The sequence below is a fragment of the Nipponia nippon genome, unplaced genomic scaffold (genome assembly GCF_047370975.1).
Source record: "Nipponia nippon isolate SJK-2023a ecotype South Korea unplaced genomic scaffold, ASM4737097v1 scaffold_5, whole genome shotgun sequence".
Lineage (NCBI taxonomy): Eukaryota > Metazoa > Chordata > Aves > Pelecaniformes > Threskiornithidae > Nipponia > Nipponia nippon.
Genome location: NW_028262369.1, coordinates 56,115,095 through 56,130,194, shown reverse-complemented (window position 1 = coordinate 56,130,194; position 15,100 = coordinate 56,115,095). Strand labels below are relative to the sequence as shown.

The 15,100-nt window shown below is 37.1% G+C and overlaps 1 protein-coding gene across 4 annotated transcripts in view; it reads left to right on the top strand.

Moving 5' to 3' along the window:
* Positions 1 to 15,100, top strand: part of BRINP3 (BMP/retinoic acid inducible neural specific 3) — a 227,506-nt gene that overhangs the window by 4,488 nt on the left and 207,918 nt on the right. For 3 of the 4 annotated variants that reach the window (XM_009473679.2, XM_087732583.1, XM_087732582.1), the window contains exon 2: positions 13,678 to 13,963. The exons of the other annotated variant lie outside the window; for it this stretch is intronic. In XM_009473679.2, coding sequence (XP_009471954.1) covers positions 13,728 to 13,963 — 236 coding nt within the window. In that variant the 5' untranslated portion in view covers positions 13,678 to 13,727. The remainder of the gene's footprint in view (positions 1 to 13,677; positions 13,964 to 15,100) is intronic. 4 annotated transcript variants of the gene reach the window in all.

The window sequence follows — 15,100 nt, the reverse complement described above, 5'->3', positions numbered from 1 at the left end:
CGCCAACAGATGCTGAGTTCACCAGAGCTGCTGTGTTTGGGGTGCTTGTTCATGAAATGCTGAAACACTGTGAGTGAAAACGTTAACTAGGAAACATGAAAACAAGCAGCTGAATGTTTTACAGATCTCACTGCAGAAGGCAGCATTTGTACAACAAGCCAACAAAACAACTTGAGGATCTTTGAATGATGTAATCACTCCATCTCATCCTTTCCCATTTTTTCTACTACTGTCTGAATGCTATTGTGAAGAATTAATTACAGAAGTCTACTCATTGTTTATACCAATGTGTGTCTGAAAAGTTATTTCTTTAGTCACATAGATTGCAGTGACTTTTCACTCCTCTCAATCCCAGGTAGAGACAATGATTTATGGGACTAAAATATTTTTACTTCATTTGGATTAATTTGAAATTGAGTAATCATATCTGACTATGATCAGTCTAAGAAATTTCTTGCTTGAGATACAACACCTATTGAAAACAAACAAAAGCTCTTTTTACCAGCAGGCTTGCTTCTTCAGCAATTTTTGAAAATCTAAATGGAAAATTGGAAGATTAATCAATTTACCTGCTTTTTTGCTTAAAAGTAAAAGGGAGTGGCGGGAAGTATTAGAGGATACTTTCTGGAAACATTACGTGTTTTCTAGCTGTCATGTATGCCTAGTGCAGCCCTTTCTTATTCCTCCCAAAGCTTCGTCTCTCCTCAAAATCAGAAGTAGACATTGATTTTTTTTTCTCTCCTGAAACAATAGTAATCTCATATGGAGTAAAATCACCAGAAATACATTTTGACAAATAGAGCCAAAATACTCTTTCCAAAAAGTTGTATTAAAGAAAACTGTCTTGTTAGACTGCTGAAGGTAGCAATTTACAGCTACTCATTTTATGGGGAAGTTATCTTACTCTTCTTCTTGATCTCATCCTATACCATCATAAGAGCATTTTTTAAAAATAAAATTGCAACCACATTCTCTTCATAGCATTGTTTACCTGTTGTTCAATATGTCTTCTGTTCAGTGAGGGCCTGGTCTTGCACAGTTAAAGGAGATCAGAGCATTGCTATTAACTTCACTGAAAGCAAGCTCAATTTCCAAGATAATAATTTGGAACCAAAATGAACTTCAGATTTAGGAAAAAAAGCAAGCATCATGAAGTTACATGCTGCATACTGAGCAATGTATATCTTTGCATATATCTTTGCATATCTTGAGTCTTAAAATATAAAAGAACTGAAGAATTTTTAACCTGATCTTACACTGTTTTAGGTCTCAGTACTCTATCATCATTGATAAATCAACATTTTTCTACACGAAGTTGAGGAACATTAAGAGATCTCCATTTTCTGAAGTGTCCCACTGAGCTGCAGGCATTCAGTACCTTGTGACTCAAGTCATCATACTGCTGAAAACTGTAATGAGAATAATTTGGTCTCCTAGCTCTGAAATTAATCATTTATATGTACCACAGTAAGTGTGCATACATAAACATAGTTTGTATATACATATGCATACATAGATATAAATATGTATGATACGCACTACACATATCTACCCATTCATCTCTCCACACACATGGTATGTATACTTACTCTTTTGCCCTGGCTCATACCATGTGGTCAATTATTTAGCACAGTCTTTTTCCTGTCTCCCATTGAAAGTCTCCACTTGCTCTATGTGCCACAAAATAACGCACTGATGAGGAAAGAAGGACACTCTCTACCATGTCAAAGCTTTTCATGTTTAAATAATGAGCCTCTCACAAAGGTTACAGATTTTGTTCCACCTTCAAAAAAAGATTGACCAGGCAATATATACTGTTAGCTAAATTAAGACTATTAAACTGTAGTGGTTTCTCTTATAATGAGGTGAGATCCTAAGGCTTGTGAGTCAGATACATTTGCTGTAGCGGTCACATTAATGGTGATTAGAAAATTCTGCTAATTTGCAGTAACACCTTCACTGCCACATCTACCAGTACTTGATTAATGAGAAAAGTGGTTTCTAAGGTATTTATTATACATTGCCAAGTAAAGGACTTAAATCTGGGGAATCAGAGGACTACTCTATACCTTTAATCCCATATTATTCATAACTACTGAGAACTCTGTAGAGCTAATTTAGCTCTTTCAGTACTTATAAATCTATTGGAAATAACAAAAACACCTGATTAACTGAACATGGATGACCACTCTGAAGTCAAATGGGATTATTAAAATCCATTATAAATATATTTCTTCCTCATCTTTTTTTTTTTCTTTCTCTATTTGAAATCTCTATTTCTAAGGATGCTTAACATCACTGGTGAAAAATACCACTGAATATTGAAAAATGGTATTGTGGATTGAGGCAGCAGCCCAAGAGTATATTTTTAATTAGCTATTTTTCATCTAAAACATTATTGATCCCTATTTATTAGCTGTTTGGAGGACAGACAGAACAAATATTTACTACAACAAATTTTATCTTGAATAATATTATTTGTTTGTTTTGTACTTAATGTGCAGCCCTAAAGTCTAGAATTGCTGAATTTTGAACATGAAGTTTTATATACATATAATTTATAGATATATGTGTACTTTAGCAACTTGACAGTGATCATATTAGTACTTGTTTTTACTATAAGTAAAAACAAAAGGAAAGATTTAAAACAATGTAAGCAGAATGTCAGCATTTAACCTTTTGTTCTTCCATCCTGAACTGCTGGCTGATCTACAGGGCAGAGCTGACACCCACTTCTTTTCCTCAAGAATGTGTAGATGCTCAGCATTTCTTGGATTAATCACCTTATTCCTTAGTTTTGTACCAACATTTCTAGTGAAGATGCTTGTTTATATAAAGCAACAATGTTCATGCCAGTTGAGACTCATCCTGCTGGCAGTTTCTGGAGACTATGAATTTATTTCACATAGAGCCATTAGTTGGTGATGGCCATTAGTTGGTGATGTTCTCTTTTGGAATCATTGCTCCTGTGAGATATGAATCTGACTCATTGGCTTAAAAAGTAAAAGCTTTAGTAACTTACTAAGTACCCTTTAAGGTATCTGTTAGCATATGTTTATTAGATTGATTTACATTAGATGAAGAGAGAGTAGTGGCTTTTTTTGAAAGGTACTCTTATTTATAAAACAGCTTAATTTATTCATACTGGTTTGTCTTGGCTAGGAAAAGCCTAGAACATTTTCATTTTCTCAGTCTTTCTGGAGAAAAAAAAAGAAGTTATAATAAAGAAAACTATGTTTCTCATACTTAGAGAGACTGCAGTGACCTGTAATCTCTAAAACAGACTATGTGTTTCTTATTCTGCACTAAAAAGATACTAGCTGAAAGTTTAAAGCTTTTCGGTATTAGCTTAGCACCTTTCTACTAAATCAGAATGTGTTTTCTATGAGCTACAACACGAAATAGTGATAATTTTGTACTAATGTGGTTTTAGACTATCACATAGCTAAATTAAAACAGTTGGGAGATTGTAATTTGTGATGAGACTCTAAAGCTCAGACTTTTTCTCCTTGTAACATGATGTTCACAGGAAAGACATCTTTTAGCAGGCAGACTTTTTTTTTTCTCTCTAATTTTGAAATGTCTTCTAAATTTGCCAAAAATCAAGACTTACAAGGAAGCTTTGGTGTTATACTTATATGAGATAAAAGGCTGCCCAGTACACATGACATAATTATTACTTGTACAATCAAGCTTTGTGTATTATCCATCCTGAGATGCAATTAGGTCCAGACTGGCTTGCTGAAGCTTGAATCTTTGCTCAGTCAGCCATAAAGTCCCTACTCTCACTGTAAAAAATTAATAGCTATAACAGGAATATTTAAGAGGATCTGGCTACTGCCCATATACTAGTCACAGGCTTAGAACGTTGTGGCAAAGGGACTTACGAAAAGTCATGCAACAGTTTACAGTAGGATCAGATGTAGAACCATGGTCTTTTGAATCCTCTATGAGTCCTGTCTAGGGAGCTTGCACAACAGATTACAAGTTGTTTCTGACAGGAGGACGGTGGTGGTATAAGCTTTTTTTTTTTTTCTGCTAGCATGAAGGTTGAAGCTTGGGAACCTGAAAGGAGTTTTAACCATCCAGCTGAAAAACAGCTCCACCATCTGTGAAATCAGCTGTAAAATTTGCTATGAGCTCTGGAGCACTTTTTTCTGAAAGATATGACAGAAGAGAAAAACAAAAACATTATCATTCTATTAAATATCAATGTTAGGAAATAAAATATATAAAATCATCCATTCTTATCGCAACGTATCTGGAAAAGTGCAGTGAAAGAAAAATGTCATGCCTTTAGATCTTTATGGAGATTATTTTTAACTACTGATCTAAACTGTAACCACTCATTTTCACATAGAAAATAAAATCAAGAATAGTGCAAATCCTTGATCAGGTATCACTTAGCTAAAATTACAGGGCTATATCTCATACCTGAGCCACAGTTCCTAAACTGAAAAATTCATTCTTAGAAATCAAAAAATGTTATTTTTGTGATAGCATTTTGAACCATGAACAGGATTATGGATTAGGTTAGGTAATATCTGAGGGGATGGAAGTACATGAAACTAGGCTGTAAACTGGATTTTGTAAATATGTCCTCATTACAGTCAATTGAGTTCATTGCTTCTTTGGCCCTCTTCTTAAGACCAGAGCACAGTTACACACTATTATTTTTTCTATTCATTATTGTACAAACAATATTAGCACTTCAACAGCATCAAAGAAACTTCTATTTTTGTCTGAGACTGATAATTCCTTTCCTCTGCATCCTTTTCTGAACATTTGTTGCAGAATCTCCAGAAAGAGAAATTTTAAGTAGCAACAAAAATAGCCACTCTTTTAGTAGAATGAACATCTTCCTTTTTATTTTATGACATTGTTGTCATCCAATGATTTGAAAGTACTCTGTAGACATTAATTGTTCAGGCTTCACAGTACCCCTCTTTCCTGATCTTATGAATAGAAACTATAATTAAATAAGGTTAAGGGACTTGTCAATGGTTATACAGTAAAATCAGAGCTATACTTCAAGGTAACTCTGCTCCAAGTACTCTCCTTCCTCTACAAACTGAATATTCTTCATCTCAATAAACTGTTGGTGAGCAAAATTTCCTCCCACCCCATCTCAGTTTAGCTTGATATGACTCCTTCTGCATTAGAAAGTAATCAGTTATATTTGGATTGGTCCTCAGACTTGAAAACCTATAACTAAAGCCTTGGTGTGCAACCTGTAAATAGCTGCTTCCTCCCATTCTAGATGGCAACAACTGAAACAGCTCTGGGTTTTAAAAATAGTAAAAGGATGAAATTAAACAGGTAAGAGATGTTTGTTATTCTGATGTGGTTTACTGGATATAGCTAACTTATATGTGTCTTAGTATGCATGCTCTTTTCATAGCCAACTGATACTTAGTTGATAAATTGGGCCAGAAAGCTGTCTGGGGAGTAAGTTATAGGTGAAAAGGAGATCTACTACTAGAACTAGTACTTCATGACTTTCCAGTGATAGTTTAATATTTAATTTTAGGGTTCACTCTTTGCAAATCCTAAGGATCTACTTAATTGGCATTAAAACACACCCAACTATCATAGCAATGAATATTGAACATTTTTAAGTTAAGCGTTGAGTTTTAAAAAATTCCAGTAAGCTGGAATGCAAGTTTCTAAATATCTGTCTCCAATTAGGATTTTCTACAAACTCGAATGCTCCAGTGTGCAAGACTGTATGCCACAGTGGTACATGTCAGCCTGTGCCTGAGGAAATACTGGACCGGAAACTCTCCCTATGCTGTTCTTTTTCTTTTCCTGTAACACAGATCTCAAACTTGTTCAAAGAGAGCTTGTTCTGTTTCCATTCTAACTCTTTTCATACCATCCAATGTCTTAGCTGAAAATTTGTGGATGACTTGGGAGAACGCTTATCGTAACTTGTGCAACGGAAGAGTGACTTAAGACTGAAATGTCACACACAGTTCTACATGCAAAGATTTTTTGCACGTGGGACACTCCATGTGCACTCATGGACTTGGAAAGATGAAGATTTAATCCCCTATGAACTTTTATGGTTGCTAAAGTACAGTCATCCAGCCTGGAGCAGGTTTAAAGCTCTTGAAGCAGCAGATTTTGCTGTGGCTTTGTGGCATCCTGGATGTGGTCAACTGAAACCCAAGGCTTGGTCAGGGTCTTGCTTAGCTGTTCCAGAAATTAACTTCATTTTAGCTCCTTGCACGACTGATGGATGTTATCTGTCAAGGACTTAGGTACTAGTTTCCATTTAAAGATGAGGAACTGAGACACCATGAAGACTGGGTGGATTTCTCTCTCTCTGTTATGCACCTACATAATTCATGTTTGAGGCATCCAGACTCCTCACATGCTTTCATAAACCATGCACTCTGCCTTTATGTGGTCGAGGAGTGCAGCTCCTCGGGGCTTAGGAGCACAGAATGAGGGCTAAAGCAGCCAGTGTCTGCAGCCAAGCCTGGAGGTTACCTCCAGGCAAGGAGAGGTGTGGCCAGGCCCAAGGTCCAATCGGGGAGCCCAAGCACCGATGCGGGGGCTGGGGCAGTCGTACCAACACCACCCAGACAGGGACTGAAGGTCGAGGAGCCCCTGGTCAGCCCCCAGGGGTGGGTTGAGGCCCAAGGTGAGGCCAGTCAGGGCCATTGAGGCCCATTTGTGCACTCAGGGCCCTGACAGCTAATTTCTTCCCCTCAGTGTGCTCCCTGCAGGAACAGATCCACTTGTTAAGGTAGAAAGACTGAAATTGCAGTTTGGGGATGGTGCCCTATGTCATCAGCTAAAACACATAAGGATCAGTTTGCACAGGAGGATGAACTTAGATTAACAGATTGAAAAAGCACCTAAGGGAATTTATACATCATGATCTGGGCAGCAAAGGAAAAAAATAAGTCTTTTACAAATATCAGGCATTAAAACAATTACCTCGGTACACCTGACAGTGCCTACTCCAAGGTCTAAGGAGACCAGCACTAGCTGTACCGAGATGCAATAGAAAGCATGTGGGTACATCCAATTAAAGACTCACAGGCATTTGCAGGAGTGAAATTCTGCAGGGACAGAGCAAACACCTAGGCATGTGTCGTGGGCAATAGCTGTAACCTGTGGCAATCAACTCTCACGTTTCAGACAGACCTGATGATGTCTGACATATGCTCTCTCTTTCTGTGGGTGCATTTTGTTTTTGCTCCTCTTCTCTGAAGGCTGGGATGAGGAAAAAATAGCAGGATTGCTTTTACAAAAAAAAAAAAAAAAGAAAATCAAACATCCTGTTTGTTCTCTGTTTCACCTTTCAAGGACATAGTTACAGGGATCTTGTCCTTGTCTCACATAGAGAAGAGAGAAGAAAGCTGAAATCCGGCAGTGGGTGAAGCTCTATTTGAACAAAGAGAAGGTGTTGCTTTAGGGTGTATGTAGTCAAAGCAGATACCAGGACCTGATATGAGGACTCCACTTATTTTTAAGCCTGGAATGTAAAACTCACTTAAGGATGTTAGACACAGAATTATTTTCTCCTTTCAGATTTGCCTACATATCTGCTTTTGAGTCTCTGCTGAGGACAGTTCCTAGGTCAGGACTTACTTATTGTAGCTTACAGTGAATAACAGAGAACAAGCTGATTCAGCCCCACTCACTGAAAATCATCTGTTGACAAATACATTTTGTCTATCTAGATGCTTTCTACTTCTTGCATAATGGCACAAGCTGTACCCTGCAGCTTGCGTGTATTGGATCTGGTGGCAGGGAGACGTCTCTGTTCTTTAATTCCCCCAATCCCTGTTCTGTTTCTTTGTTCTACCAAATGTACATGCTGGCTGTCTTGTTACTGCACCAGCCTTCTGGTGGTTCTCAAAATGCGTGAAAGCTAACCACTGTCAATCAGTTGCCTATGAGCATAGGACAGAATAGTCCATATCAGATCATGAGTCCTTTTGCTAGCCTTCAGGGTGTTCAGCTTGGGACAGTTCACTCTGTGGACTTGGGTATCTTCCTTTGAAGAAGAGAATCCATGTGGTGGCTGAGAGCAGAGCACAGGTGAGATGCTGTTTTGCTGTCTGCTATACCCTCTTCCTCTGTAGCTGATACTGACAGCAGAACTTTTGGCTCTTTTCTTCCACAGCATGTCATCAGCTTCATGGGTGTTTCATGTACACTGGACTGTGTAAGAATTTCAAGGACAGGTGCCTCCCCAGGTCTCATTCATTTAAAGTTGTTAACATGTGAAAAATTGCTTTTTGAAAAAAAAAAAAAATCACTGTTTATAACACAGAGTTCTTATGAGTAGGTCCTGTAGTGCTTTACAAAGGTGGACAACATGATCATCACACTTCAGATGAGGAAGTGAAAGCAGAGAGAGATAATGTGATAAACCCATGGTAGCACATAAAAGTAATCTCTGAGACTCAGACTATTGCTTTATTCTTTATGAAAAATTTCTTTCCATTTTTCAGTGTCAAAATACCTTTGAAAAAAAATGGTCCTGACTTATATTGCCTTCTGTGAGCTTCACTGCTTCTTGCCATTGATTCAAAGTTAAAGTCACTGGTATCATTCCTGAGAATTTTGTATAACAGAAAATAAAGAATTTACTTCATTCCTGTTTTCCATGATGTGCAACCTAAAAGAAATATTAAGTGTACCCTGTTATACCTAGTATTGTACTTCCTGAAAAGTAGTAACTTTGAAATCACTAAGGCTTATAAGTGAATGGAGGGATGGAGTACCTTACTGAAATCTAACTACCTACAAACAGACTTGGTTGTATTCCTCTCATCTGTTCTCAGATTTTTTCTTTGTTTGTTTGTTTTTAAAGGGATATATACTTATTAATTATTATTTTGACTAGTTCAAAGAAAACTAGGCTTTGTGTTTTGCATAAAAATCCACCATCTTAGTAAGGTTTCTAAGACTTGTGGAGAGATGCACATAGTGTTTTCTGATGTTACTTATTACTTTCCTTTGAAAGAACATATCTGAGAATAACAATCTTAAATTTTTATTTCATCATTATGGGAAGTTACAGCCAGGAGAATCCCACTTCAGCATAGAGGATTCTCAATCTTTCCATGGAGAGCTGGGATGTTTCAGCATTTTCACAGAATTCTAGTGAGCATAAAAACCGAAGGTCTTCAGAGAGATCCTGGTCTTCTGCATTTCCACTGTCAGAAGGAGATCTCTGTGAGAAGCAAAGAGAAAGAGGGAATGACGGAGGCAAGTCTGTGCTCATTTCTGTGATGCTGACAGAGATTGCAAGGACGTTGTTCCATGTGTAACAGAGGAGAGGGCATCTCAGACCAAGGCCACAGCACCTCCCAGACTTGCATAAGAGAGAGAAATATTGAAAAAAAACCCCTGATCTTATAAAAAATATCTGTACATTTAGTGTACAGTTATTTTATTTTGATTCTTGAGAACCACAGGTGTAGATGTGGCCCAAAAAAACTACTGATGATACCTAACATCAACTTTATTGACTCTTATATATAAAGTTACTCCACTGGTGAACCAGTAGGGACTGATCTACTTACTAGGTCTATCTCTACTGCATACTAGCTCATTTGTTTTATACATGACTCTCTCACCTCTTAGAGAAAAAAAAAGGTTGCATGCAGTAAGGTTACCACAGATTTCTATTTTTTTTTTCCTTGAGAAAAATTGTACACTGTTTCCATTTTAGGAAGGATTTAAACTTATTGATTTGCTTTTTCTTGAACGCTGCTGTCCACACATCTGGATTGGCCCTATATTATTCTGTATATCTTAGTATACATGATTTATCAATTCATATTCTGTAAACAAGAGAGCTCAACCCAAAAATCAAGCAGACACTTCAATTTGTACTATTTTAGGTACAGCAGCTTTGTGAGTTCATAAAATACCTATATGCAATTATATACCACTTCTAATGTTAAAAAAATATTTGCATGAAAAAAGGAGGACTGAATTTGGTAGGTTTTGCCGTACAATAGGATGACAACAAAAAGACTACAGACTTCCTGTGTTCTTGTTCACAGCTGAAGCTTGATGAAATTTGTCCCAGTGGCCACAAAGTTTGTTTTACGCTTGCCACTACTATATTCTCAGATGATGTAAATGCATGGATTTTACCAGTCTTCAGCATCCTTAACATGTTGATGAAAGCTAGGACTTAGCTATGGTATTTCCAGAAGATGCTGAGTCAAATTCATTCTGCATAACACCAGTGAGGAGACAATGGATTTCTAACAAAGAAGAATTCAGCCCATTATGCTTCTTGAATTCAGTCTAACCTCAGATTTTAGAAGAGGAAGGACTGAAAACTTATTAGCATTTGCAAGTGGTAGCTGGGTGAAACCTTGGGGATAACAGAAAGTAATTGTGGTGAGCACCTATACCCAGTAATTGTTCTGTAAGCTAGCACTTTAAAGAGGCAGCATGTTGACACGACAGTTTTGTTTGAAGTGTCTTCTCTACAGAGTGTCTTCTCCACTTTAAAATCCACCATTTCTGTTACTTAACAGGTGTTCATTTATTTTTCAGTTCTCACATCCCACCCTGAAACCAGCAGGTGCTCTACCACAAATGTATTTCAGAGTGTTCCTCCCTGGAGTTTTGTGATGGCTGTTGTAACTACAACATTTGTATATTCCACATGTCTGTAACAGTCTTTTAAAAATGTTTTCAGGTCATTTGCATTCGTTAGAGAATTTGAGTATTTAAAATTTAGATATATTTTTCACACTGTAACCTTAGGAAAATTCCTTAGGCTAGAATTTTCTAAATTATCTTTTAATAGGAAATACACATTTCAATCCCTCTAACAGCTTAAAAAAATCTTAGGCTTGGTCTTTTCATGCTTCAGTTCCTTGTTTGTTAAATCGAGGTAAAAGTTTACTTCTCAAGGGTATTATGAGAACTAATGCTGTGGAGACTGATTCTATGATGACTGGACAATATAGACAAGTGGATAAGTATCAGTTAGAAATACACACATTATTTTACTCTCCCTGAGGACTAGCTGTATATTTATACTTTTTTGGAAAATACCTTCATATATCTTTAAAACAAGGGGGTTATTTTCTTCTGTAACTACACAGGTTCTCTGAGGTTTTTTTGCCAGTGGCTAATTTATGACATGCCATGAGGTGTAGCATCAAGGCACCCATAGAGCAGGTCTCTTCACTCTTCCTTTTCAAGTCCTCATTTGTTCTAGTTTTAGAAAGATGCTACATATACAAAGTAATTCATTTTCCAATCCTAATATTATCGTTTTAAATTCAAAAGGGACTCAGTTAGTCATCATTACAGTTTAATGGCCTGAAACACTTTAGTGTTAATAAGTACACGAAAAAGTAAACTCCTACCTCTTGTAATTTAAACCATTACATGACTTTTTCAATAGAAAAGATAATTTAGGGAACATAGAACCTTATATCTTAGCTAGCAATTTTACAACAGCAGTAGGTATGAAAATTAAAATTCTCATTATGCCCTTTGTAGCGTCACATAATGTAAAGAAATTATGTCTGGGGTCTTTCTAGTCTATGAAAAGGGTGATGGAGGGGAATGAGTATGCCGTGCAATATATTTTACCCTGATTGGTGGGAAGAAAGGGGACAGAAGTATTCGTGGATTTTCACTCTGTTGTGATGCAAAAGCAGGTCTGGCCTGTCTGGAAGTGACTGACATGTCTTCTTCATTCACACTGAGCTAACTTTCAACAGGAAATGGCAACTGAATGATCATCATGGCTTTTATGGGCCAGGAGAGCAATCTATTCCTTTTCAGTTTTGCTTCAGATCTGTGCATGCTTTTTCATATGATGTCATGAAGGTTACACAATAGTGTAACCTCACATACATGAACTTCAATCTGTGGAAGAAAAAAACCACCAACCTAGGAAGAAGATATTGAAACTTCATATAGTATACACAAATCTGCAGGCTTTTTGCATGTAAGCGATTGCTTAAGAGTATCAATAAAAGTTAGAGGGATCTTTGCTGTAGACTCCTGGAATGTAATTTCAAAAGGATTTATAAAATTCATGCAATCTGTGTTTTATGATCATAAAACACTGCATCGTTGTAATCATTTACAGTTACAACTCAGTTCTTTGGCATATGCTCAGCATGGAATACATGAATAGGGTCTTTTTTTCAGTGAGATGAATACTTACACATTTATTGTTTGCAGGATCAGGTCCAAATCATGTTACAATTACATTTGTGCCTAAGAAGACAATGAACGTTGACTATTTCTCTGGTTGTATAGGCAGATTATTATATTCTCAGACTGTAAATTCTTGTTGGTTCATATGAACTTCTGTACTATTCTGGAGGCAGTTAACTTCCTGCAGCTGATATGTTTATAATCTATACAAAAGACTCTTCAGAATATTAATGTCTAGAATATATGCACAGAGCATATTTACTCAGCTACACCATTTCCATTACAATGGATGGGTGGTACTGAGTATGCAGTTGCAGAACTGTTCTATTGGAAGCTTCCTTCATTTAGGGTACACTTACAAATTAAATTACTGATGGTAAAGAAAAATCTCCTGCCAAGTAAAAAAAAATCATAGCAAAGAGCACTGTAAAAATGTCATGATGAGTGCTGTTTTGAGTGAATGTGAATTAAAAAATGTTTTTCCCTGTAGATTCGTCAGCTAGAAAAATGAAAGCTCTCACATTAATATTTGATTAATTCTGTGCTGTTTTACATTACACTGAAAACTATAACTGATTGTTTCTATATATTTAGGAATTTACATGACTTTTGTCATTTCCGTATTTCTGAGAACTTCATGCTCTTGACTAGATGTTTTCACAAAATCTGAGCAGGATATAGAATCGTTATCCCATTTCACAGGTATGGGACTGACATAGAGAGAGAAACTGTGGCTTGTCTTCACTGAGTTCCTACATGAGGCTATGGTTAATACTTGATTTTTGATTGGGCACCCAAACAATTATTTAAGCTCAATTTAAATAGTGTTTCTGGGCTGATCCATTGGATTGGAGTGAGTTGGACTGCAAGTCAAGTGCTGCTGTTAGGGATACTCAAAATTGTAGCAGCCGGAGCTTGAATAACTCATTGAACTCATCACTGTGGGTAGCTCCATTGCTATTGATCAATGCAGTCACTCTTTGTCCAACTATGGTAGTTTGAACAGAATAACGTGAGTCTGTTAACTACATTTGTAGTGAAGACAAACCATTAAGTGACTTTTCCAAGGACATAAAAAAAGAAAGCAATCTGGGTCTTCTGAATCTCATCTGTTTTCTGTCCAATATCTGCACTGCGACCTTATGCATAGACATTGCTGAATGATTTTGTACTGATGTTAACAGGCAATAATTCTTGTGTTGCATATTTTTCATTAATGACTAGCATTATTGGAAAAAAAACCCAACAATCCCTCCCCTGACAATTTGTGAAGGTTTCCCTTCAACAGTAAATATTATCACTGGTGATGTTAATGAAGACGTTAGTTTCACAGCATTTGAAGTACTGAAACACTCCACTGTTAACTAGCCTAGTGGGGTTTATGCTAATGTAAAATGTAATAAAGTAGAGGCCACTATCTCTTTAAGCTGAAAGAAAGGAAACTTGTTTCTACTTCCAAGGGATGCCTAGTGTGTGCTTATCTAATTGACTGTGTATTTTGTCTAGGTGTTGAGGGAAAGCTAAGAGAATGAAGGCTCTAAGTCCCCAGTGGAAGCATGGTATGGCGATGCAGTGCTGGTGCTGAATTGTTCTCTCTGATGGCTCTATGGGAGTGGATAGCACTGAGTCTTCATTGCTGGGTTTTAGCAGTTGCTGCTGTTTCGGATCAGCATGCCACAAGCCCCTTCGACTGGCTCCTCTCTGATAAGGGACCCTTCCATCGCTCACAGGAATACACAGATTTTGTGGACAGAAGTCGACAGGGATTTAGCACAAGATACAAGATTTACAGGTATGAAGCAAAGGGAAAGCAATTACAGAGATATCATCCTTAGAAGTTGTAAACTATCTACAAGGGCTTCCTTAAGGGAAAGTTTCAGATGTGGGAACAAATCCATAGACACTAAATTAATTGCTGAAATATATGCAAGGCCATATATGCACTGTGTACTACAGAAATGCCTGCTTGTGTTATTTCTATTTTGTTTAAAGAACTTTTGGTAATTGATTATGTTGCTTTGGAAAACATTGTTGTTTACTACCTACTCTGCCCTAGTGACATACTAAAAAATGTCCTAAGGTATTCAAACACCATCTTTGAATGCAGAAGGCTAACATGGAACACCTTTGATCATGCAGAAAGATCCCGTTCAATTGCTTTCAGTGTGGCTCAAGACATAAGCTGAGACTTTAAGAATTAAATTGTGGCTCCATGGATACTGCTGGCAAAGCATGGACTTCATTGTACAAATCAGGGCATTTCAAAAGTGACTCAAAAAGTTTCATGTTAGTTTATACCAGTGTTTTGAGAAGCAGTTTTCTCATCCCTGAGGGACTGAGCAGTAAGAGCCACTGTGCATTTCTACAGAAGTTGCAGATGTTTGCTCCATCACAAAACTCAGCATTAGGCTGGCCCAATTCAGACTGAATAGGGGAAAAAAGAAAAAAAACAAGGGAAGACTTCAAAAATACAGGTCTGCTTGAGAATTTGTGCCTTGCTGTAGAATTGCTTTCATGATACTTTTGTTACCTGTCATTTTCTACTCTTTTGAGGCAGCACTGGTGAAATATCTTCTTAGTCATTTGCAAGAGGTATAACTCAGTAACAGGTTTATCAAGAACATGGGAATGAAAAAGAGGGTTCGGTTTAATAGTAGTGACCTAATGGCAAATACAAAGACGGGAAGAAATGAGGGAGCATGAGAGATTAAGGACTGAGAAAACAAATCTATAAGCAGAGAGACTTTTTCACTTCATGTTATAGATCCCTCCTGGCAGCAAAGAGAAAGGGGTAGCAGCAGGGCAATATAGGACAGGTTGTTAACTTCCCTAATAACTCCAACCTATAAACACAGACCATTTTGGTATGGAAAGACACAGGCTGATTTAATTTAAAACCATGAAACAGTTTGTGCAAATTTCATACCTA